Source organism: Capra hircus, chromosome 2, assembly GCF_001704415.2.
Source record: "Capra hircus breed San Clemente chromosome 2, ASM170441v1, whole genome shotgun sequence".
Taxonomy (NCBI): Eukaryota; Metazoa; Chordata; class Mammalia; order Artiodactyla; family Bovidae; genus Capra; species Capra hircus.
The window spans coordinates 5,645,196-5,667,034 of record NC_030809.1 but is presented as its reverse complement, the minus strand read 5'-3'; the positions used below and the strand labels follow the sequence as shown (position 1 = coordinate 5,667,034).

Below are 21,839 nucleotides of genomic sequence, written 5' to 3'. Positions count from 1 at the left end.
AATTTAGCTCAGTGCGCCATCTCAGGGCGCCCGGACTCTGTGATTACACACCAGTGAACGTGGGCTCGGTTTCTCACACTGGTTTTCCCGTCTCGGGGATTACACCACAGAGCTAAGTGCCATGTGAAAGGAATGCTCCTGAACGAAGGTGGTTCGTGTCACGCTTGGACCAGGGAAACAGGGATGGCTGACTGGAGCCTCAGCTTGCCATAGGTGGCATGTCTGGGCCTTGATCAGGCGGAGGGCCTCACTTGGGAGGCTAGGTGGCTACGGGAGGAAGAACAGGTGGGCAAAATGCGGCTTCTGTCAGCTCCCCCACGCAGCTCCCCCGGCTGGAGGCACAGGCTTCTACAGGCCACATGCACCCCTTTCAAATGGGCATCAGCGTTTAGAGATGACGTCCCCATCACTGGGAGAACTAGTCTGCTTAAGAGCACCTACTTCCTGCCTGAACCTCAACCTTCTGAGCCATGGAGCTCGGAATAGCTGACGCTGTTAATGCGGAGCACCCGCAGAGGGCTCAGCCACCCTGATTCCTGAGGGGTGGCTGAGAGCGGAGAGTGTCCTCCTCTAGACAGGAATGGAGAGACGGGGACGCCAAGCTCAGCCACGTCTCTGCTGTGAGAGGGAAGAGGCTGACTGTGTGCGACGTTCAATAAAAAATCATCTAGGACAGCAGCTTTCAAATTGTCATTTTCTTTTAGCAACGGGCTCTTTTCTGTTTCCCCCCTGCAAAGGACATCTTACCAAGAATCCTAATATATATATATATATTATATATATATAACATATATATTTATATATGTATAAATAAATAAAAGCAGAGCTGTTCTTGAAATGGCAGCAGGAGCAGCACCCAGAACCCTGGGCACCTGCCTTGCCCTCTGCTCTGCACAGAGGCCTGCAGGAACTCAGCTAAAGGGACTGCTCAACGGGACGGGATGGGGTGCAGCCCAGCCAGCTCACAGGCCCTCTCTGGTCCATCTGCAATTTACTGTCAATCAACAGAATGGAGCTTCATTTCCTCTTCTGCCCACCCTCTCTGGAGAAGATGGGAAGAACAGTAAGAGTTCCAGAGACAGAAAGAGGGGCGGGAGCAAACACAGCCTTGAGACCGAGAAGAGGCGGGTTTTCCCCCAGAAAAGCCCAGACATTCAAACATGCTCTGAGCCCAGCCCACAGGGGCTATCAAGCTTAGGGCTTTCAACCAAAGGAGCTCCCGACCGAGAGCTCACCCACCTCCTCCCAGGGTTCCTGCAACTCTGACCACACCCGACAGTGGTCCGCAGAGGGTGAGCGAGGGTGTGAATGGCAAGGACAGGCCCAGGTCATTCTGCTTCTAGAGTTCTTTTTCCAGCCTCTCTATACCCAGGGGCCGTATCACAGGTAGCCACCAGGTGGTCCAGGGAAACTTCTGCAAGATCCTCCTGGTCATGAAGTCATCACTTACGGGGCCCCTTGGGAGTCCCAGGGAGAAAGGCTAGTTGTCTGAAGGGGCTGCCTCTAGAGAAGCCTCCAGACCCCTGGGTCCGCAACCCCGCATCCAAGGCCCCACAGTCACCTGCACCATCTGCGACTGGGCTTCAGCGCCCAGCACCTTCGGGTGTTCAGACTCCAGGTGGCAGTCCAGCTGGGCCTGTGAGGTGAAGAGCTCCCCGCAGAGCTCACAGGGGAAGGTGCTCTCCGACTGCTTGAAGTGCTCCGTGGTGACGTGGTGCTGAAGGGCCCCCGGGAAGCGGAAGGTGGCCGCACAGTACAGGCAGCGGAAGGGCTGCGACCCTGCAGGAGGGGGACAGAGGCGTGGCTGGGGCAGCCAGAGCGGGGCAGGGCCGGGAAGGGGCGGGGCGTCCAGGGGCAGCTCTTCAGCTTGTGTGGGGCCTGGAGCTTGAACAACTTGGAGAGGTCTCTTTAGGAAAATGAGTGCAAATTTACACAAACAGGATTAGGGGTAGAGCTTTGGAAAAGTCCTGCCAGTGACAGGCCCCAAGTCCAGCTTCATTAGCATCCGATTCAAGCTAAATCTGCCTCTGCCAAAGCCTATTATTCATTCATTTAATGGTAATGATGCTATTTTGTCACTTTTAACATCTCTGAAATGGGATCAATGACAGCTACCGCTGCTGCAAGCCATGGAGGCCGGGTGTAACTGTCCACAAGTGCCTGTGCGCACACGCCTAAAGGGGCAGCATGGAGACCTGCAGGATGCTTGTCCACTGCCTGAAAGAAAAGCCCTGAGATGGCAGCGGTGCGTGTTTCTAACTCACAGGAACCAAACGTGAGTAAATGAGAGGTCAGGGTTGGATGGTCAGCTGCATTCCCAAAGCAGGAATCAGAAGAGACTAGCTCTACTTTAATGCTCAGGAGACCAAAACTGCACGCGTTACCACGCGCTCCCTGACTGGCGCCCTTGATGGCAGAGGACAATCACATGTGGGATAACACGCATGCCAACAATCTCACCTGAGTGCTACTCTGGGAAGCTGAGTTCTTATGTTAATCAACTTACTTAATGGCAGACGAGAGTGCATAAAAATCTACGTCAAATTGAGCCCAGAGCAGAACTTAGGATAACCAGTTTTTCTAACGGTTTGTTAAAAACGGTGCCTTTTAAATAACTGGCATTTAGGTTTGATGGGACAGAGCAGGAACGCTAATCACAGGCAACGCGTAAGACGCCTCCCTGTGCAGGGCCTGGAGAGCGTTCCGTGCACTAACGTGTTCGGCTCTCACAGTTGCCCTGCGAGGTAGGCAGTACCGTCGGCCCTGTGCTGTAGCTGAGGCACAACTCGGCTGTCCCTTGGCCTGGGCTGCGCAGCTGTAAGGGCACGGGGAGGGAAACACCCCGGGCCGCCCTGCCCTGGGGCGCCTCGCGGGCACCGACCTGAATGCTGGCACTTGATGTGGACCTGCAGCAGCGCTGGCGTGGGGAAGAGCTCCTTGCACTGGTCACACTCATGGAACTTCATGTCTGCGCGGCGCACGAGCAGAGGCATGGAAAGAACGAAAGGAAGACTCTCGCAGGCTGGGGAGCAGCGGGGCCGGGGTGAGGGCGCACAGTAGCGGGCATCTGCCGAGTGCCAGGAACCCGACACCCACACTAGGGGCTGCCCCAAAAGGTTGTTCGATTTTTCTGCCCGATGTTGGCTGCTGGCAAACCCAATACACCAGCGAAATGAGTGGTAAAGAGCGCCAGAATGCCTGGATGTAAAGGGGATCACTGCAGAATCAAAGGAGGAAACACCCGGAGGAAACATGCCATGCGCTCAGGAAACCCTCCCTGAGTGCAAGCTGCTGTCTCTATGCCCCCATTTACCAGCCACACAGGTGTGAATAATTGACCTTCTGAAGAGAAGGAAATGGGTTCAGAGCGAGGGGTCACTTTCCAAGGTCACACACTGGAGTCAGGATTCCCACCCCGGCCTGCGTGCCACCCGGGGACGGCGGGTGTCACGCTGCTCGAGGTTCCAGGACCTCTGCTACTCAAGCCAGTGTCACGGGTGGACTGACTGACGTGGTGCCCGCGGGTGCGCCGGGGCACGACGGGGAGCCACCGAAGCACCCCGCGCTCCGGCACGGGGAGGACCGATTTGGGGCTGGAGGCCAGGGCCCTAGGCCACCGAGCCCCTCCCACCCGCCAGCCCCCGCTCCCTGCCCGGGGCGCCCCAGCCTCACCTGCATGCTCTGCTTTGATGTGCTTCTTGTGCTCAAGCGTGTTGGGGAAGGTTTTGTCACAGGAGCTGCACTGGAGGGACGAGAACTTGGAAGATCGATGGTTCTGAGCAGCAAACACATCTGGGTGGTGGGTCCGATTGTGGTACCACAAGCCGGACAGTTGCTGAAAGGCATGTGGCAAGCGTCAGGTCTTAAATGTTCCGGCAAGCTGGAGGGTTCACAAAGACTCAAGAGAGGCAGGCGCTCCCAGGGAAGCTTATGATCTGGAGTCCCACTCTCTTTTTTTTAAGGAGTCTACTTGAGCAAAAATTGATTTGAATAAGGCAGCACCCAATCTTAGCAGACAGAAAGGAGCTCCGAGGAGTGGGGAGTCCAGTTAGTTATTCGACCTGGAGTCTTACTCTTACCCATCACCGTGAGCGCTGACAGGCGAGGGGAGGCTGGTGTTCATGGGAACAAGGTGCCCGTGTATTTACTGAGGCCACTACAGGGCAGGGCTGGGCCCTTCAGAAACGCAGCCTCACAGTAAGTCTAGGAGGGAGGTGCTAGGCTCTCTGCAGTGCCCAAGTTCACACGATTAGCAAACAGAAGCACCAGGAGTCACACCCTGGCCTGCTGTCTCTTGGAGGCCCAGAGTGCAGCCGGGAAACCTTCTGGAGAGAGGCTGCTATGCCAGCTCCGAAAGCCAGTGTCCCTTCTTCCCAGGTACCGGAGCGGTGCTGTGACACTCTCCCCACAGTTCCAGGGTTTCCTAGAGACTCAGCTCAGGTCTCACCCGGCTCTGCAAATCCAACATCTCAGCACAAGGCTCAGAACAAAGCTACCTGTCCATTTCAGTTGAGCTGAAATGAGCTGCTGGGTATCTCTCTGCACCCAAATGTTACAGATGCCAGCAAGGGCCATCCTCTGCTCTGTGGTCTCAGAGAGCGTTTCATAGATGCGGTTTCTTTTTAGATCCATAGGGGGTTTCACTTAATTACATAGCAAACTCTAAGGTAAAAAACCAAAACAAAAACAGAGCTCTTCCCGAGGAGTTAAGGAAAAAAAAAAAAAAAGAAATCCACAAAACACCAGTAATTCTGCTAAACAAGATAATTCCAGCTATTGTCATCCTCACATCCCTTGACACACAGATCAATAGGTTCCAAAGAATGTTGAGTATCCAGGGGAAAAGCAGCATTCAGTACAGGACAAGGCTGAACTCTAAAAGAAGGAGGGCAAGGACTCTTGGCTCCAATAAAAGCTCCTAGCCAGCCCCACTCTGACCAGTCACAGCAGAGGAGCTGGGTAAGCTACGAGCTGCATGCTTCGTGAGAGCCAGCTGCCCGGTCATATCCTGGAGGCCAGGGGTGTCCCACAAGCCGCCAGCCCCGGGGGGCCGAGGGAGACCAGAGGGAGGCAGGGTTGGGGGGGCCACCGGGTGGGCTCCCGCGGGGGCCAGGCTCACCTGGTAGGCCTTGTTGCAGATCCCGCAGCTGAAAGGCTTCCCCCCGACGTGGGTCACCATGTGCCGCTCCAGCATGGATGGGGCGCTGAAGATCTTGCCGCACGTCGGGCAGGGGTGGTACTCCTTGGAGTGCACCTCGTGGATGTGCTTGCGGTGGTCCTGCAGGGTGGGGAAGCTCATCCTGCACTTCTTGCAGTCGTATGGGTCTTCGATGTCTGGTGGGCAGGGGAGACACCACAGGCAACAGTCAGTGAGGAGCGGCTGGCTGTGTACAGTTCCAGAGGCAAGACTGCTCAGAGGTCACGCGGGGCCACGGAGCCAAGGGCCGGAGTCACTGCATTTACCGTGCAGCCACTTTCTACCCTCGTCCTGGGGCGGAGGTGAGGCTCCTCCGAGGCTTCTGGACCAAGCACCATTTAAAGACTGAGCATTTAAGGACGGATGCTAAAGCTGAAACTCCAACACTCTGGCCACCTGACGCAAAGAACTGACTCATCTGAAAAGACCCTGACGCTGGGAAAGATTGAAGGCGGGAGGAGAAGGGGATGATGGAGGATGAGATGGTTGGATGGCATCGCCAACCAATGGACAGGAGTTTGAGTAAACTCCGGGAGTTGGTGATGGACAGGGAAGCCTGGGGTGTTGCAGTCCAAGGGGTGGCAAAGAGTCGGACACAACTGAGAGACTGAACTGAACTGAGCATTAAGCAGTTTACCTTGATTCCTCACTTCGCATCCTACAAGCCAAACTTCATTTTACTGTTTTCCAGGAAGTATGGCTCTTCCCTTCCCTGACAGTGGGGGTTGTTGTCAAGTTTTCGAATTCTCTACAGACACTACCCACACATCACTCCTGAAGCATCACTACTTCCTTTGCGGTCAGTAGGATGACTCAAGAGGAGGAATGCGTCCTTGATCCCCACTTTAGATTCAATGACAGAAACATTTTCCTAAGCTGTGTCTACTAAGTGCCATATGACGGGTGAGTTTTAAGTGCCCTCCATGTCCTCATTCACTTAACCCTTCCAATAACCCTATGTGCAGATGCTATGATCAGTCCTACTTTACAGATTAGGAAAATCGAGCTTTAGAGAATGGCGTGAGTAGGATGCCGCGGAGCTGGGTAACAAGGCCCCCCTCTGCACTGCATGCTTAACCGGACAAGGCAACTCCTCGGGGGAACCTCAAGAATTAGAACTAGCACTGACGAAGGCTTCATTTGCCAGTCCTGTGGCAGGAGACTTCAGTCCTTTCTCTGAACAGAAAGTAAGATGTTTTAATAATAAAATCCTTTGCCCACAAGAAAGACCCAGCCCACAAGCCAATCTCCCGTGTGCGTTGACCCAGACTGGCTTGGGAATCCTGACATGCAGCAGCACTCGGGATCGTCAACTGGTTTCCCCGCGGACATGAGCTCGTGAGATCTCAGAGTCACACTGTCTTCTAAGACACCTGACGGAATTCTCCAGAAGCAGGGAGGAGACCATGAAACAGGCAAGAACAGCCAACGAGAGAGGGGCCTGGATGCTGGACCCGCTGCAGGCGCTGTGTGCCAAGTCATGGCAGAGTGTTCGGGGTCTGCTCTACTCTGAAAACTGACGAAATCTGCCCCTCTGCTGACCCCGCATGACGCTACTGGGACAACGTGACTGGAGCAGAAGGCCACTGAGAGAGGCTGGGAGGACTTCCCAGTTGCGGCGTCGGCTCTAAGCCAGATCTCACTCGTCTGCGAGCTACCGCAACTAGACCTGCTGGGCAACCTTGTGAAACTCCCTGAGGGGGATGGGGGTCGGGGAGGGGGGCACTTCATGTTTCCTGCCCTGCCCAGTGTCCAGCCGCATGCTGGGCACACGCAAGCTCTGGCCAAGTGCCTTGCTGGCCGCCTGACAACAGGCCTGAATGTGCTGACAGAAAGCACATGTTTGTGAGATACTGTATTTGCCAACAGCTAGAAACTGGTGAGTGGGGAACAGAGGCAGGGAGGGGAAAAGGGAAGAAGGGGATGCAAGGTGCGGGGCGTGAGAAAGAAGACGGGCTCTGACGGTGACAGATGGCACCGGAGACGGCTGCTCTCGTCACCAACGCTATCTGGCATTCACTGTGCGTTTTCTGGGTGTCAGGCGTGGAGCCTCACGCTTTATGTGTGAGATCTCTTCTGCTCTCCCAGCAACACGGTATGGCAGCGTTAGGATTTCCTCTAGCTTACAGAAGGGGTGGAGCTTAGCGAGATAAGGAAATCTGTTTAAGGCTTGAGGAAGTAAATGGCAGAGTAGCCAAGATTCACACCCAGGCCCGTGTGATTTCAGACCTGGGCTCTTAAGCCCCTGCTGGACTCTGCTGATCACGTGCCTCCTACAACTAGAGCCGCTGCAGACGGGGTGACCGCCCATGTCTCCTTGCTGATTTCTTGATGACGCGCGTGCGTGCTCAGTTGCTTCAGTTACGTCCGACTCTTGGCGACCCCATGGGCTGTAGCCCACCAGGCTCCTCTGTCCGTGGGATTCTCCAGGCAAGAATACTGAGCGGGCTGCCGTGCCCTCCTCCTCCAGGGGGTCTTCCTGACCTGGGGACTGAACCTGCACCTCCTGTGTCTCCTGCACTGCAGGCAGGTTCTTTACCCACTGAGCACTGGGGAAGAAGCCCTTTCTTGATGACGGGGGATCACAAAATCTCCTCTCCCTCCCTGCTGTGTGTGTAGAACGGACGTGTGTCTCTACGTGTAGCAGCTCTAGTCGAAGGGGACAAAGACAGGGCAGACTCCACTAACTGAGTGAACACAAGGCATCCAGAAGAGGATGCTGGGCAGGGAGCTTTTAAGGAGTACCGCGAGGGGCCACACGCTACACATTACTTCACGAAGTGTCCGGGCTGCTCCTGGGGGAAAGGCAGGTTATGACCAGGAGAGTGGGGAGAGGCGGGGTGGGAGGAGAAAGCAGCTCACTGGGCAAATGGGAAATATTCTGGGGCCCTGCGAGCCTGTCTGTCACAGAGGCTCTTTCCTTCAAACAAAACTGGCCTCTGTTGGCCAAGCAGAGCCAGGTGGGCTGAACCAGAAGACAAGGAAATGGCCCAGACGGGGAAATGAGGCACCACACAGAGACACGGGAAAATGGGATTCTTCCGGAAATAGCAGAGAGGGACTCCAGCTTTTTGCAGGAGGACAGGGGAGGGGAAGGCACTGAGTGGGGGCCCAGGAGGGCGGAGAGACAGCTGCTGTGAGGACCACTGCGTGCCTTCCCAGGGCCTGGCCAGTGCCCAGTGCCCGACATCCGCAGCCTCAGTACGCACTGTGAAAGGTGTGCAGGTGGATGGAAAGGCCGTTGGCCTGCCGGAAGCCCTTGCCACAGTCTCTGCAGACATACGGCTTGTCGCCGGTGTGGGTCCTCACGTGGCGGGACAGCTCGATGGACTGGGCAAACACAGCATCACAGTACTGGCAGGCGTACATCTTCCCTGGAAACACATGGGAGTCTATCAGAGCCAGCAGTGGGCACGCAGGGCACTCACGAAAGCACGGTCACGCTCTAAGGCGCACGGCAGGGAAATACAACCTGGGAGGTGACAGGAGAACACCAGGCAATGTGCAACGCACTGGGTGCGAGGTCTGGGCCATCCGATCAGACGGCACCGCACCAACACAGCTGACCGCACAGAGGGTGGCAGTGTGGTCTCCCTGCCGAGGCGAAGGACAGAGTTCTCACCACACAAGACTAGCCGTCTGTTAATCCGGCCACTGCGAGTGTGGAAGAGCTTATTCCATTCCCAGGAAACAGATATATTCTCGAGCCCAGGAACACCTGAGTCTGGACCCCTTCGAAAACACATAGGGCAGAAATGCACATAAAAATGGCAGACACGGCCTCAGAGAGGAATCAAAGTTTTCTGCCAGCAACTTGCTCTCAAGATTCTCTTGCCTTCTCTATTTTCTCATGCATGGAATGAAAATACAACGACCAGACTAGACTGCCAAAGAGTATTAGAAAACACTGGTAAAGAGCGTGTCTGGAAACCTGGTACTTGTTAAAAAAAAAAAAAAAAGCTAGAACAACTGTACCTCCAATCTCCCTTACGGGCCAACAACAAAGTGGGAAAACCTATACGGTTAGGGTCCAGACCCCCCAGATCATAGGGTCGACCTTAACTAGGGGGATCAGCCTCATTTTCACTTTTTATCCCTTTGGAATAAAATTTTGTTAGGAAAGAAAAGGGTTTCTAGAACCAAGAGCTGAAATTATCTGAAGCCCGGGACTCAGGCTTAGGCCTTCTCCACCTCCACCTTCTGGATGATCTCATCTCAGAACCTTGCATTCCATCTGTACACTCACCACTCCCACATTCAGAGCATCAGCTCCAGACTTGGAGTCACTGCCTACCAGTCTTCCTCCCCACTTGGAGGTCTAAGAGGTATCTCAAATTATCACATACTAAGACAGAGCTCCGGGTTCTCTACCCCCCAACCCCGACACACTCTCCTTCTCCCTCTCCAGTTTCCCCCTTTTCCTTAAAGGGCAGCATCACTTGCCTGGTTGCTCCTGTCTAAACCCCTAAGCCATCCTTAACGCCTCTCATTCCCTCACATCCCACATCTAATCCATTCTCCATCCTGTCGCTTCCACTTTCAACAATACAGCCCCCAACTAGAACGTCTTTTTACACCTCCCCAACACAGCTCTCATCAAAAAGCCCATCACCTCCACCATGGATTAACCATCTCTTTAAAGCCCATCACCTCCACAATGGACTAACCATCTCTTTAAAGCCCATTACCTCTACCATGGATTAACCATCTCTTTAAAGCCCATCACCTCCACAATGGACTAACCATCTCTTTAAAGCCCAGCACCTCCACCATGGATTAACCATTTCTTTAAAGCCCAGCACCTCCACAATGGATTAACCATCTCTAATTTGAAGCCCAGCACCTCCACAACGGACTAACCATCTCTTTGAAGCCCAGCACCTCCACAATGGATTAACCATCTCTTTAAAGCCCATCACCTCCACCATGGATTAACCATCTCTAATTTGAAGCCCAGCACCCCAACAATGGACTAACCATCTCTTTGAAGCCCAGCACCTCCACAATGGACTCACCATCTCTTTGAAGCCCAGCACCTCCACAATGGGCTCACCATCTCTGTTTATACTATACGCCTGCTTGTTAGGGTTACTGTCCAGAGTGGTCAGAGTTCACCTGACAGACTGTGCGTCAGATCCTACCCCTCCGTGCGGTAGACAGAACAAAGGTCCCGAAGAGGTCCACACCCTCGCCCCTAAGGCTTGTGCACACGTCACCTTACATGGCAAAGGGACTTGGCAGATGTGACTAAGGAGATGAGGGCACCCTGGGTTACCCCAGTAGGCCCAACTGGAATCTCAAAGGTCCTTCGAAGAGGCAGGGAGGACAGGCAAGGGGGGGCACAATGACAAGGCAGAGACTGCAGCTACGGAACCCCCTCTGGCAGCTGCGAGAAGCAGGGAACAAACTCCCTGAGATCCTCCAGGAGGAACGCACTCCACTGAAACTTGGGTGCTAAGCTTCCTAAGACCATTTTGGATTTTTAACCTTCAAAATGGTAAAAGATAATACACTGATGCTGTTTCAAGCCACTGTTTCTGGAAATTTTTTACAGCAGCAATAGAAACTAACACTCCTCACATTAAAAGCCAAGTCCTAACCTTGGCTCCTATGATCCTGTAAGAGCCGGCCTTTGGTGACCTCTCTGACCTTACTTCTCAACACTGGACCCTCGTGGACTGTGCGTCAGCCCCTTCTCGTTCGCTCAGGCCCCTCGCGCAGGTGAGGCTCTCTCACTCGCGTGCAGGATGTAGGGGGTGTGGTCCGCACTGTGACGCCCTCGCAGCTCTTCCACTGGCCCATCTCCACTGCATCTGGCTTTCTACTCCGATCTCACCTGCCCTCACTGTAGACAGAAATATACAGGGCCCGACCCCCACCCCCACTGCTTGCTTGGCTTTACTTTCCCGCACTGCAATGACCACTATCTGACTTTATGTTATACATTGAAATATGGTCGGTTTTACCTACTGGAAGGTAGTTCCACTAGGGTGTGTACAGTTGCACTATCTCTAGCGCCTGGAATGGTGCTCAAGAAACTCATTCCCTCTGTAAACGTTTACTGAGGCCCTCCTCTTGCTGAGTACTATTCTAAGTTCCACAGACACAGCGGAAGGAGGGGGCAAAAAGACTGAGTGCTCTACAGCTTGCAGCTTGCATTCTAACAGGGGGAGATCAACTATGAACAAAATAAAGGCGGCAGATGACAGACTGAGCCTATGGTAAGCTCTATGGAGAAAACCAACACAGCGGGGCCGGAGTGCTGAGGGTTCACACAGGGTGGGCAGGAGAGGCCTCACAGGAAAGGCGAGGCCTCACAGGAAAGGCGAGGCATGCGTGAGGACTTGCAGGCGGGGAGGAAGTGAAGCCTGGAGGTGTCTGAAGGGAAGGCCTTCCAAGCAGAGGGACAGCCAGAACACAGGCCAGCAGGAGGTGCCCCGCCGGCCAGAGGCCTCGCAGGGAGGCTGCGAAGGTGAAGCAGAGCGAGCGAGCAAGCGGAGAGCAGCGAGGGAGGCTGCGAAGGTGAAGCAGAGCGAGCAAGCAAGCGGAGAGCAGCGAGGGAGGCTGCAAAGGTGGAGCAGAGCGAGCGAGTGGAGAGCAGCGAGGGATAAGGTCGGAGGGGCATCTGGGGACTTGCTCAGGAGACTAGCAGGCTATCTTCAGAGTTCACACCAACTGGGGTGAAAAACCTCTGTGGGGCTTTGAGCAGAGACGTGGCCTGCTATGGTTTAGCTTTCAGAGGCTCACTTGAGCCTGCGCATTGAGAATGCTGCCCAGAGAAAGGGGGTGAGGGGGGAGACCAGTTAGGACGTGACAACAGTGACCCAGGTGAGGTGATGGCGGCGATCGTGCTCACACGCATCTGCTCCAAAAGATGCACAGCCTCCTCCGGGAAGCCTTCCCCGACCACACACCTCCTCCCCTCCCACTGGACTAGAAACCCTTACACCTGCCTCCCGTGTGTCCCTGTAATGGTTTTATTCCACCTCACACCAGAGGTCTCTGTCGCTACACTAGAGACACTAGGGATTCCAAGGAAGACACTTAGCACCCACCACTGCCCTGCTTTTCTTATGCTTGACCTCCACCTCGAAGCCCATGGGATTCCTGGCTTTATGTAAATTCTGTAACCGTAAGGTCATCATATTATGTCAGCTGGCCACTCTTTAGAGACTCTCACCATAAGCATCTTACATGTCTGTGCACAAAGGTATTCCCATCGTCTGTGGTCCTGGAGATTCTGTGTCTGTTTCTGCTTTTGATCTACTTGAGATTTTTTTATCATGCCTAATTTCCAGTGGGTTTTTAGGCAGCTCACACTGTTAAGGTTTGCAGGAAGAATGAAGACATTCTCCACGCCTTACCTTCTGAGTGCTTCTTCTTGGTGTGGTAGGCCAGGGCAGAGGCCTGGGTGAAGGTCATCAGGCAGTGCTTGCACATGAACGGCCGGTCTCCCGTGTGAAGGCGAAGGTGGTTCTTCAGGGTAGAATTGGCCGCAAACTTTGCCCCACACTCTTCACAGGAGAATGGCTTCTCGTCAAAATGCTCCGTCAGTTTGTGATACTGCATGCCTAGGGGAGCCGTGCAAGGGACCAGAGATACAAGTGATGAGAGCTCTGAGTCCAGCAGGACACACCTGAGCACTGCCAGGCCAGGCCTCGAGAGAGAGCACGGCGTGAACTCACTTTTCTGTTTCATTAGGTCTCAGGCAAGGGAAAACAATCTACTTCTGCTGGTTTCTAGGACGCTTGTTTGCTCTCCAGAAACCAGTGACACTTGGAAGCCAGAGTATCAGGTCAGAAAGAGCTGGCTGTCGTTATGATAACAACAGCCACAGTTTACTGAGCACCAACTCTACTGAAGGCACTGCTCCAGGTGTTTCAGCTACACTGTCTTAAATCTCCATGAAAGCGAAACGTCGCTCAGTCGTGTCCGACTCTTTGCGACCCCATGAACTGTACAGCCCATGGGATTCTCCAGGCCAGAAGACTGGAGTGGGGAGCCTTGCCCTTCTCCAGGGGATCTTCCCAACCCAGGGAAAGAACCCAGGTCTTGCGCACTGCAGGCGGATTCTTTACCAGCTGAGCCACCAGGGAGGCCCTAAGTCTTCATAACAATCCAAAACAGTGGGTGTTAAGCAGGGCACCTATTTCACAGAGGGGGACATGCAAGCTCAGGATGCCGATTCCCAAGCTCCTGCTCTTCTCAAAACTGTCCCCTGCCTCCGCTGTATTTTCTAAGCACTTACACAGTCCTTCCCATATTCTGGAGGCAAGGCCTGGAATCCAAACTACAACACAGTAAGTGCCTTACATACAATTCTTCGGGTCGCGAACTTTCAAAGATGCGAACGTGCCCCTGTATGCCAGCTGCTGAACTGGATTACTGCATTTTTCAAGGTACTGTACTGTAAGATTTAAGATGTTTTCTGTTTGTTTTTTATGTACTGTTTGTGTGAAAAGTATTATAAACCCATTATAATACAGGACTACACAGCCGATCCTGTTAGTGGGGTACCTGGGCTAACTGTGCTGGACTTAATGCACGTGCTCTCAGAACAGGAGTCGTTCGTATGTAGGGGGCTCACTGTGTCTGAATCATCATCCTCTGTGACCACGCCTTCCTGAACGTACCTGAGGCATGAGCAAACTCTCGCCCACAGAGGTCACAGGTCACCGGGAGCCTCCTCTTCTTCTTCCTGGGGACGCTGGGCTCTCCGCCCACGCCGTGGGCCTCCAGCTGATGCTTCTCCAGCTCCTTCTTGGAGTCCTTGGTCTCGCTGCACTCCGTGCACTGCACCTGCCTGCTCTTGGCCACCCGGCAGCGCTTCATGTGCACCTTGAGGCGGCAATAGAAGTGAAAGCTCTTGTCGCAGGCCTTACAGACGAAGCTCTTCTTGGCCGAGTCTGGGGAGGTGGGCGCGTCTTTCTCCTGTTGTTCGGGCAAGGCGGCCGTCTCTCCTTGACCGTCCTGGTTTCCAGGCTGGCAGTCTTCTCCAGCTGGCTTTTCACCTGCTCCGTCCTTGCCTTCAGAGTGAAGTTTACCACTACCTGTCCACCTTTCCTCCTCTCCCCTTTCCTGAGTGAGGAAACCTGTGCAGGAGAGAGACCGCATGGCTCTGGGAATTCTCCTGGCTTCTACTTCGCTTTCTAACTTTCCTTCTTTGGGGGAGACTGGAAACTACTTAGGACCCTCATCAAACTCTAATGAAATATCATTGTCATCGCTTCTCTCCGACAAACACAAATTAGATCTATGGTCTGTGACTTCTCTAAGTATTCACGAGCACACAGAATAAATAAGGTAGTGATGGATGAACTCGTCCTTGAACTGCTGCCTCTTCTCTCCAACAAGGAGACGAGCTGGGGGCCGAACAGGACCCCACCCACCATTTCTTACCAGTGCACGCTAACTCCTGCATGACGGGCTGCAGGCCTGGGGAGGATCTGTGGATGCTGCACAGGAGCTGACATATTTCAGTGGCTGAGATGGATTTTTCCGCGGCTCTGCTCAGCAGTGCTCCCAGGGAAGCTTCGGGGCTGGCTGTCTCAGAGGAGCTGCTCAGAATCTAAATGAATACCACGAGACCAAGGTTTGTGGTTAACATCAGCAGATTTTCTCTATGGTTTTCAATTTAGAAAACAAAGCTAATTTCAGAGAGGCATTGCCCCATCTATAACAAATAACACATTTCTCGCTATACATATAGCAGAGAGCCCCGCCTCCCCTTTTCTCCAAGTGTAGGGAAATTCACAAAATTTAAACCAGGAGACACATGTGAAGACCACTGTGAAAATGCAAAGGTGCGAGCAAGGCATCGTTGACGATTTTCTATGAGAAATATCTTCTCAGAAAGCAGGAGTCTCCTAAAGAACTTTTCCAGATCTCAGTATCAAATGCTTGGGGAGAGCTATAGGATGTGGCTGTTGGCATTTCTGTCTTGAAGACTGAGATAATTTTTCATTGTATACAATGGTCTCAGTGTCGGGAAGCAATTCTGCATGATCAGTGCAGGCTCCACATTTTTAGATACTTAGATGTACCCTTTTAAACATCATTTTCTTTCATAAAGAAACTCAGCTTTTTAAAGAAGGTTCAAATAGGGGCTTTAAAGAGGCCAAGAATATTATTTCAAAGCCACCCTCTCAGAATGTTAGAGCTATCAGCTGAAAGAATCAGTATGCTGGGAAATAAAACTAAACCATCCGCAGATGGCCAAATGGAATTTTCATTTTGGGGGATATTTTATTTCTGCTCTTTTCAAGTCTGTCTAAATAAACCTGATGTCCCTGGAGGCAGGCATGAGACCAATTAGTGAGGCTAAAACTGATCAACGGCAGAAGTCCCGTCTCTGAAGTGCGAGGCATGCTGGAGAGGGTCTAGCAGACGGATCTCTCCTCTGAAGCCCCACAGAAACGTGTGCCATCTTCTGCCCATCTGAGAGTCAGACCAAGGTGGGGCTGTCACCTGTGTGGAGGGTTAGAAACTGCCCTTCTACACACCACAGCCACACCCATCTGGATCAAAAAGCACCATAGGTGAATCTGTAGCTAAATTTCATGTTCCTTTATGATTCTTTTGCACTCAAGATGCACACGATCCTGGGATGAACATCCGTGAATTCCCCCCGCCATACCCACCTGGTTTTTCTGGGATGCTGGCCACATTGCGAGAAGCCTTACAGAAAATGAGTTGGCACTATTTGCTACCCCATATGGGCAAAAGCTTTGTTCTTTCTATGTTTATTTTGGCTCTTTCTAGAAGCCAGAATAGAGCGTGTAATAAGACCAATTTTACTTTTCTTCCTCTGAAGAAAGTTGCTTTTTAGAACATGTGACTGGAGAGTATCACGGTTCCCTCTGAGTTTCCTAGGTTCAGTCTGCAATCAGACTCAACCTGCATCTGAGTCACCTGAACCTGCGTTCCAATCCCAACTGCTTCTCTGACCGGCTGGCACATCCTGGATCTGCCATCGACCCCTCGGAGCCCCAGGTCCCTTATCTGTAAAACGTGGGTGACAGCACCTGCCACGCAGAGTTGGGAGGATTAAGCACAAAAGCGTGACAAATGCCGCTGGGCCCCGGCCCGCCCACAGCAGTCGCTAAACAGGAGCTGGTTTCTCCCCTAGGAGAGAACACAGTCCTGGGCACCAATGCTGTAGAACTCCCCCAGACGCTGCGTTTTCATCCCCAGTGCACCTCTTTCACGGTCTCTGCCAGCTGCTCTTCCTCTGAGGCCAGGCACTTGAGTTGAGCTGTTTGCTGGATGGCCTCTAGGATCAACCTGTGATGCCTCAGGATGGTCTCGAAGGCAGCACTTTCTGGGGTCATCACTGAACAAAGAAGGATTGAAAAATCATGAGCAGAACTCTGAGCTCCATTTTCCCCTTTCACCTTTTCTCAACTCAATTCTCTAGCATGAGAATCTATTTTATCTGGCTCCCACCTTGGCGGGGGCCGGGGGTGGGGGAATGGCAAACAGCACTGAAGTGGGAGAAACGATATTATTAATAGCAGTGTAGAATAACTGCCCATATTTTACTTTAAAAGGTTTACAAACTCCCATTTCCTTGAACAAAACTGCTGGTCCTCACTTCTACTGGTTGGGATGTGGAAGACTGAAAGAGAGCTCTATTTTCTGGCAAGACTGACAATAACCTCTGGAGGGGCAAAGTGAGCACAGAGTCCCTGACACCCTACCTGCCCGGAAGAAAGCGTTAGCGCCGGGCTCCCTTCGTATCTCCTCCATGAGCAGACTCAACGGGCAGGGCTTCATCTCCTGAGCCACCAGGAGCAGTTGCCAGATGGCCGCTGCAGACACCGTGTGCTTCTCCAGAACTGCTGACATCAGAGCATGGAAACCACCAGAACCAGTGCCACGTCTCACAAGCTTCTCCATGACCTTCAGGACGCAGCACAGACACACACGTAAGGCCCTTTCTAGCTGGCGGTCCAGCTACAGAACTGCGCGTCTGGGCGCTGCATCACAGTGAATGTATTTCTTGGGAGTTTTTCAACATCCTTCACCTCCTTCAACCTGAGAGATGTTGATGCATGAGATGGTTTTCCATTCCTCTTGGAAAGCCCTTCCTTTTACCACTGCAGACATTACAACTACCCTACTTGTCACTCTGCCTTAGAAACGCAATTGCCTTCTATTTCTCCTTCTCTGCTGACTTCCTAGCCCATCACTTCTCAACATGGCTGTGGTGCTTATATAGAATATGTATTAAACAAACAAACAAACAAAATATATATGTTCATCTTTTCCCTTCTCTCTCATTATGCCCACCCTTCCTCCCTCTCTCTTACCTCTTTTTCTCCAGGGACTATGCTCTTCACGTGTGGGATCATTCTTAGTAACATCTGGTTGTCTGTGAAAATCTCAGAGAGGTTCTCATGATACCGTCTCAATAGTTCAATCCCATAATCATCAGGGTTTGCTTGGGCTGTAAGGATATTAGCAAAACAACAACGTTTGATGCGACAAAGCCTCCTTAAGGGCTTCTTCCAGGTGACGTGAGGGGAGTTGCAAATGCAGGCGGAGGAGCAGATCGGTGTGGGAGCCTGGTCTCCTTTGGAGCACGACTGCAGCTCCCGGCATGGGGCCTCACACGCATGTGCTCACGTCTCCTCTGGGCTACACTTAATCACTCACTGCTGCAGGGCCACAAAACCCACCAGCACTTTGAAAGTTAGCGCCCAGTGGGAGAAGCTAGTGATTGCTCAACAGGGGGGTAATTAGAAGGCTGCACTTGTAAGAGATTCAGATGTACAGATTCAAGGGATATTATCCATCAGGCCTGAGGTAAAGCATCCACGTGGTGATCCCAAGTACAGGCAGGCAGGAGTCGCGAGTGCGGTAGCGAAGCTGACCCATCCTTCTGTTTGGATGCCCTCGGAGCCAATCTGTTAGCGGCTCTCTTTCAAGAGGTCGTATTTATTTGAAAGCAAAGAAAAATCAAAACTATCAGGCATTCCCTTTAGCTTTGCAGATATTTAAAAATTTATTCTCTCTGGCCCAGTAACTCCACTTCTGGGAATCTAGCCTTAAGAAATGATCTGAAGGCAAAAAAAAAAAAAAAAAGTGTACAAAGATTTCTGTCACTATGTATATCTGTGGCTGATTCACGTTGATGTATGGCAAAAGCCAGCACAATATTGTAAAGCAATTACCCTCCAATTAAAAAAAAGATATTTGCCACTAAGAAACTTGAGATGATGATGATGAAGAAGATAACTAACATTTACTGAGTGCCTATCATGTGTGTACTGAAGCCTGTGGTTTTCCCACTAGCCTTGTACGGATGTGGAGCTGGACCATAAAGAAGGTGGAAGTGTAGTGAAGTGAAGTGAAGTCGCTCAGTCGTGTCTGACTCTTTGCGACCTGTGGACTGTAGCCCACCAAGCTCCTCCGTCCATGGGATTCTCCAGGCAAGAATACTGGAGTGGGTTGCCATTGGTGCTGATGAATTGACACTTTCAAACTGTGGTGTTGGAGAAGACTCTTGAGAGTCCTTTGGAAAGCAAGGAGATCCAATTAGTCAACCTTAAAGGAAATCAACCCTGAGTACTCTTTGGAAGGACTGATGCTGAAGCTGAAGCTCCAATACTTTGGCCACCTGATAGCAAACAGCCAACTCATTGGAAAAGACCCTGATGCTAGAAAATATTGAAGGCAGAAGGAGAAGAGGGCAACAGAGGATGAGAGGGTTGGATGGCATCACTGACTCAATGGACATGAACCTGGGCAAACTCCAGGACATGGTGAGGGACAGGGAAGCCTGGCAAGCTGTAGTCCATGGGGTTGCAGAGTCTGACATGACTTGGCAACTAGACAAGGACAAAATTATGTGCTGAGCTTTGGGCTCAATGTTTACATATTATCTCATAGTAGCCATGAAAATGAAGGAGTAGGTACCCTTCTCACCCCTATCTCATGGAGGAAAGAATGAGGTTCAGAAGGGTTAAGTCACTTACTCAGCATCACACAGCTACCAAAGAAGGCAGGATGCAAACCCTGGGAATCTTGCCAGACTCCGCCGTTAGGTTACATGTGCTCCTGGATACGGGCACAGGCAAAACGGCCTATGTATCCTGATGGTGGAAACTATACAGCCTTAAAAAAAGAGTCCAGAACTCTAGGGAGCATTCTGAAATCTGGAGAATGTTTAGGTTACACTGTTAGGTGGGGGAAATGATAAAATGCAGTAGAGTATCTCAACACTGTTAAAATAATGCGACAGAATGTGTTAATACTGACATCATCAAGTGGGATTTGAGGTTCTTTCCTTCTTTATTTTTTGAACGGTTCAGGTTTGTATAAGGATATGTTATTTCTATCAGCTAGTAAAAAAGTTGTCTCACTTCCCAAATACCTTTTTCTGAAACCCATCTCAGTCTCAAATGCTCTGGGATGGGAGGTGGGGTGGGGGTGGGGGGTGGGAGTGGGATTGGCTAGCGCTGGGTTGTTTTTCTAAAGGATGGGATGTGGGCCCATTAACCCAAACTGGCTGGACACGAGGGGTGGTCCACTCTGGGCACTGCTGGAAGCAGCCAGCACTCCAGTGGGCGTGAGGGCGTCGGGAAGTGAGTTCCTGCTGCTCATGTCTGTGAACCCATCTGCTCCACAGGCGTTCAGCCCCGGGAAAGCCGTACTTTCGTAAACCCTGAACCAGGGGAACATCACAGGGGAGTTTAATGGAGAAGAAATTCTCGGATTTCCAATCCTAACTGCAGGAACACTGAGAATCACTGATGGGAGATGGCAAGTTTCTCTATCACAATGGCCTTTCCTAACACTGTCTTATCTCCCCAGTGAGGAGCCAAATGGGGAGTTTTAAGCTATCGTTTTCTGTTAACAGTGATGCCAGTCCAGAGAGTCAATAATGAACTTATACCTGTGGTGCTCGGCAAAGCGGCTGATTTCTGCAAGTTCTCCAGCAGAAGGCCCAAGTCGGGGAACGCCATCTTCACAGCCTGCAGCAGTTTTACCAGACTCTCAGCACTCGGGGTCTTCTCTTCAGACATTCTGTGCAACAAATTTTCTATTGTCTCCTTGGGTGTTCGGCCCTCACAGCAATTCAGAATCACCTGCAGTGGCGAGCAATCAACCCGACACCAGTTACTGGCAATTCTAAGTGTGTCTGACACACCACTGGAAAGCCCAGCAAGACCGCATTACAGGCTGCCCCATCTCCAGGTCTTCTCCTGCTCATCTCTAGAGCTAGCTGTCACAGTCTCTTCCTTATTCTGTTTCAGTAAAATCCAAAGCTTTCTCCAAATAAACAGCTCTATGGAAATCCTTCTCTTTCAGCTGCAGGGCTGTGCATGTTCTTTGCCTCACTGCATTGTGCAAAAATATTCTTATGCTAGGCCTACGTGACAGAGCGAGCAGTTTACATCAAAGCTTTAGACAGAGTCTGTTCAGACACTAAGATGGAGAAATCGACTCCAATTAATAAACATGGCTACAGTGTTTTCCCGTTTTATTCAATAAAGTGGCCAGAAGTTGCAAGTTCAGAGCAATTCTGTTACTTTCCTTCCTTTACTGATACAGCAATTTGAACATCCAGATACTTTGTTCGTCTGGTCTCCGAAATAACAGATCTAAAGTGCACTTCCGGATTATTTTCCTTGTGGGTTCCTCATTGCCCCTCTCCTCCCCAGTGGCCACAGGTACCAGTTCTAGGCATCACCCCACGGTTCTACCCACTGGTTCTTCCCTGGTGTGCTAGAGGGTTCTCTGAGTTAACAGGGCACAGGGCTCCAGCAAAAGGGTGAAAAGCCAAATCCCCGACAGTTACTTTACAGCTACAGAACTAATTCTTCATGGGCTGCAATTCACTCTATATAACTTGGTTCTTGTGGATGACTTTGGGGATTATTTCAGTACATGTAGTCTATAGGTTCACAGTAACTGAATCCTGAGGTTTCCTTTGGGAAAATGCCAGCTCTCAGGGGAAAGAGTTAGGCAGATCAGTCATTGTTGCATGTCAGAGGATGCCACTATCAAATTACTCCCATTTTAAAAATAATAAATTCAGGTATAAAACCAAATTGGTGTTATATATGTAAAAGGAGTATTATATCCATGAAAGGCATGCATATATATTAATAAATTAAGTTGTCATATTTCTTGTCCGTATAGAACACGAAGGTCTCATACATATCACATTTCTATCTACTAAATGAGACATAATTTGAAATAAGGGCTTGTATCTAAAAGCTATTCTGATTTCCATGTTACTTCTTAGATCCTAAGCGATAACCTGATCCAAAATGAGGCGGGCGGATACTGGTAAGAGTGAGAAGGAACTGCTAAGCCAGACAGGCCTAGTTTAAAACCAAGTTCTAAAATGTATGTCCTCTGTGACCTTGGGCAAGTTATTTAAGTCTTTAAACCTTAATTTCCTCATCTGCAAAAGAAAATAACAATACCAACTCTTACATAGTTGTTATGAGGATTCTCTAAAATGAAGTTCCCATTTGTAGAGCCAAGCCTAACTCCTAGGACAAGTGATTGCTAGTAAATGACAGTGGTTACCAATATTAATAGGAACCAAGATGCACAGGGGATTAAGAAATCTTTTTTAATGTGGACCATTTTTAAAGTCTTTACTGAATTTGCTACAATCTTGTTT

The 21,839-nt window shown here is 51.2% G+C and overlaps 1 protein-coding gene across 4 annotated transcripts in view; it reads right to left on the bottom strand.

Moving 5' to 3' along the window:
* ZBTB40 (zinc finger and BTB domain containing 40) overlaps window positions 1-21,839 on the bottom strand; it is a 77,296-nt gene that overhangs the window by 2,240 nt on the left and 53,217 nt on the right. For 3 of the 4 annotated variants that reach the window (XM_013974525.2, XM_013974530.2, XM_013974538.2), the window contains 12 exons: window positions 20,097-20,289; window positions 17,509-17,645; window positions 16,897-17,098; window positions 16,396-16,529; window positions 14,597-14,765; window positions 13,831-14,289; window positions 12,562-12,768; window positions 8,407-8,571; window positions 5,120-5,334; window positions 3,673-3,835; window positions 2,882-2,968; window positions 1,562-1,779 (listed from right to left, as the gene is read on the bottom strand). In XM_013974525.2, coding sequence (XP_013829979.2) covers window positions 1,562-1,779; window positions 2,882-2,968; window positions 3,673-3,835; window positions 5,120-5,334; window positions 8,407-8,571; window positions 12,562-12,768; window positions 13,831-14,289; window positions 14,597-14,765; window positions 16,396-16,529; window positions 16,897-17,098; window positions 17,509-17,645; window positions 20,097-20,289 — 2,349 coding nt within the window. The remainder of the gene's footprint in view (window positions 1-1,561; window positions 1,780-2,881; window positions 2,969-3,672; window positions 3,836-5,119; window positions 5,335-8,406; window positions 8,572-12,561; window positions 12,769-13,830; window positions 14,290-14,596; window positions 14,766-16,395; window positions 16,530-16,896; window positions 17,099-17,508; window positions 17,646-20,096; window positions 20,290-21,839) is intronic. The other variant, XM_013974543.2, reaches the window with a different exon arrangement.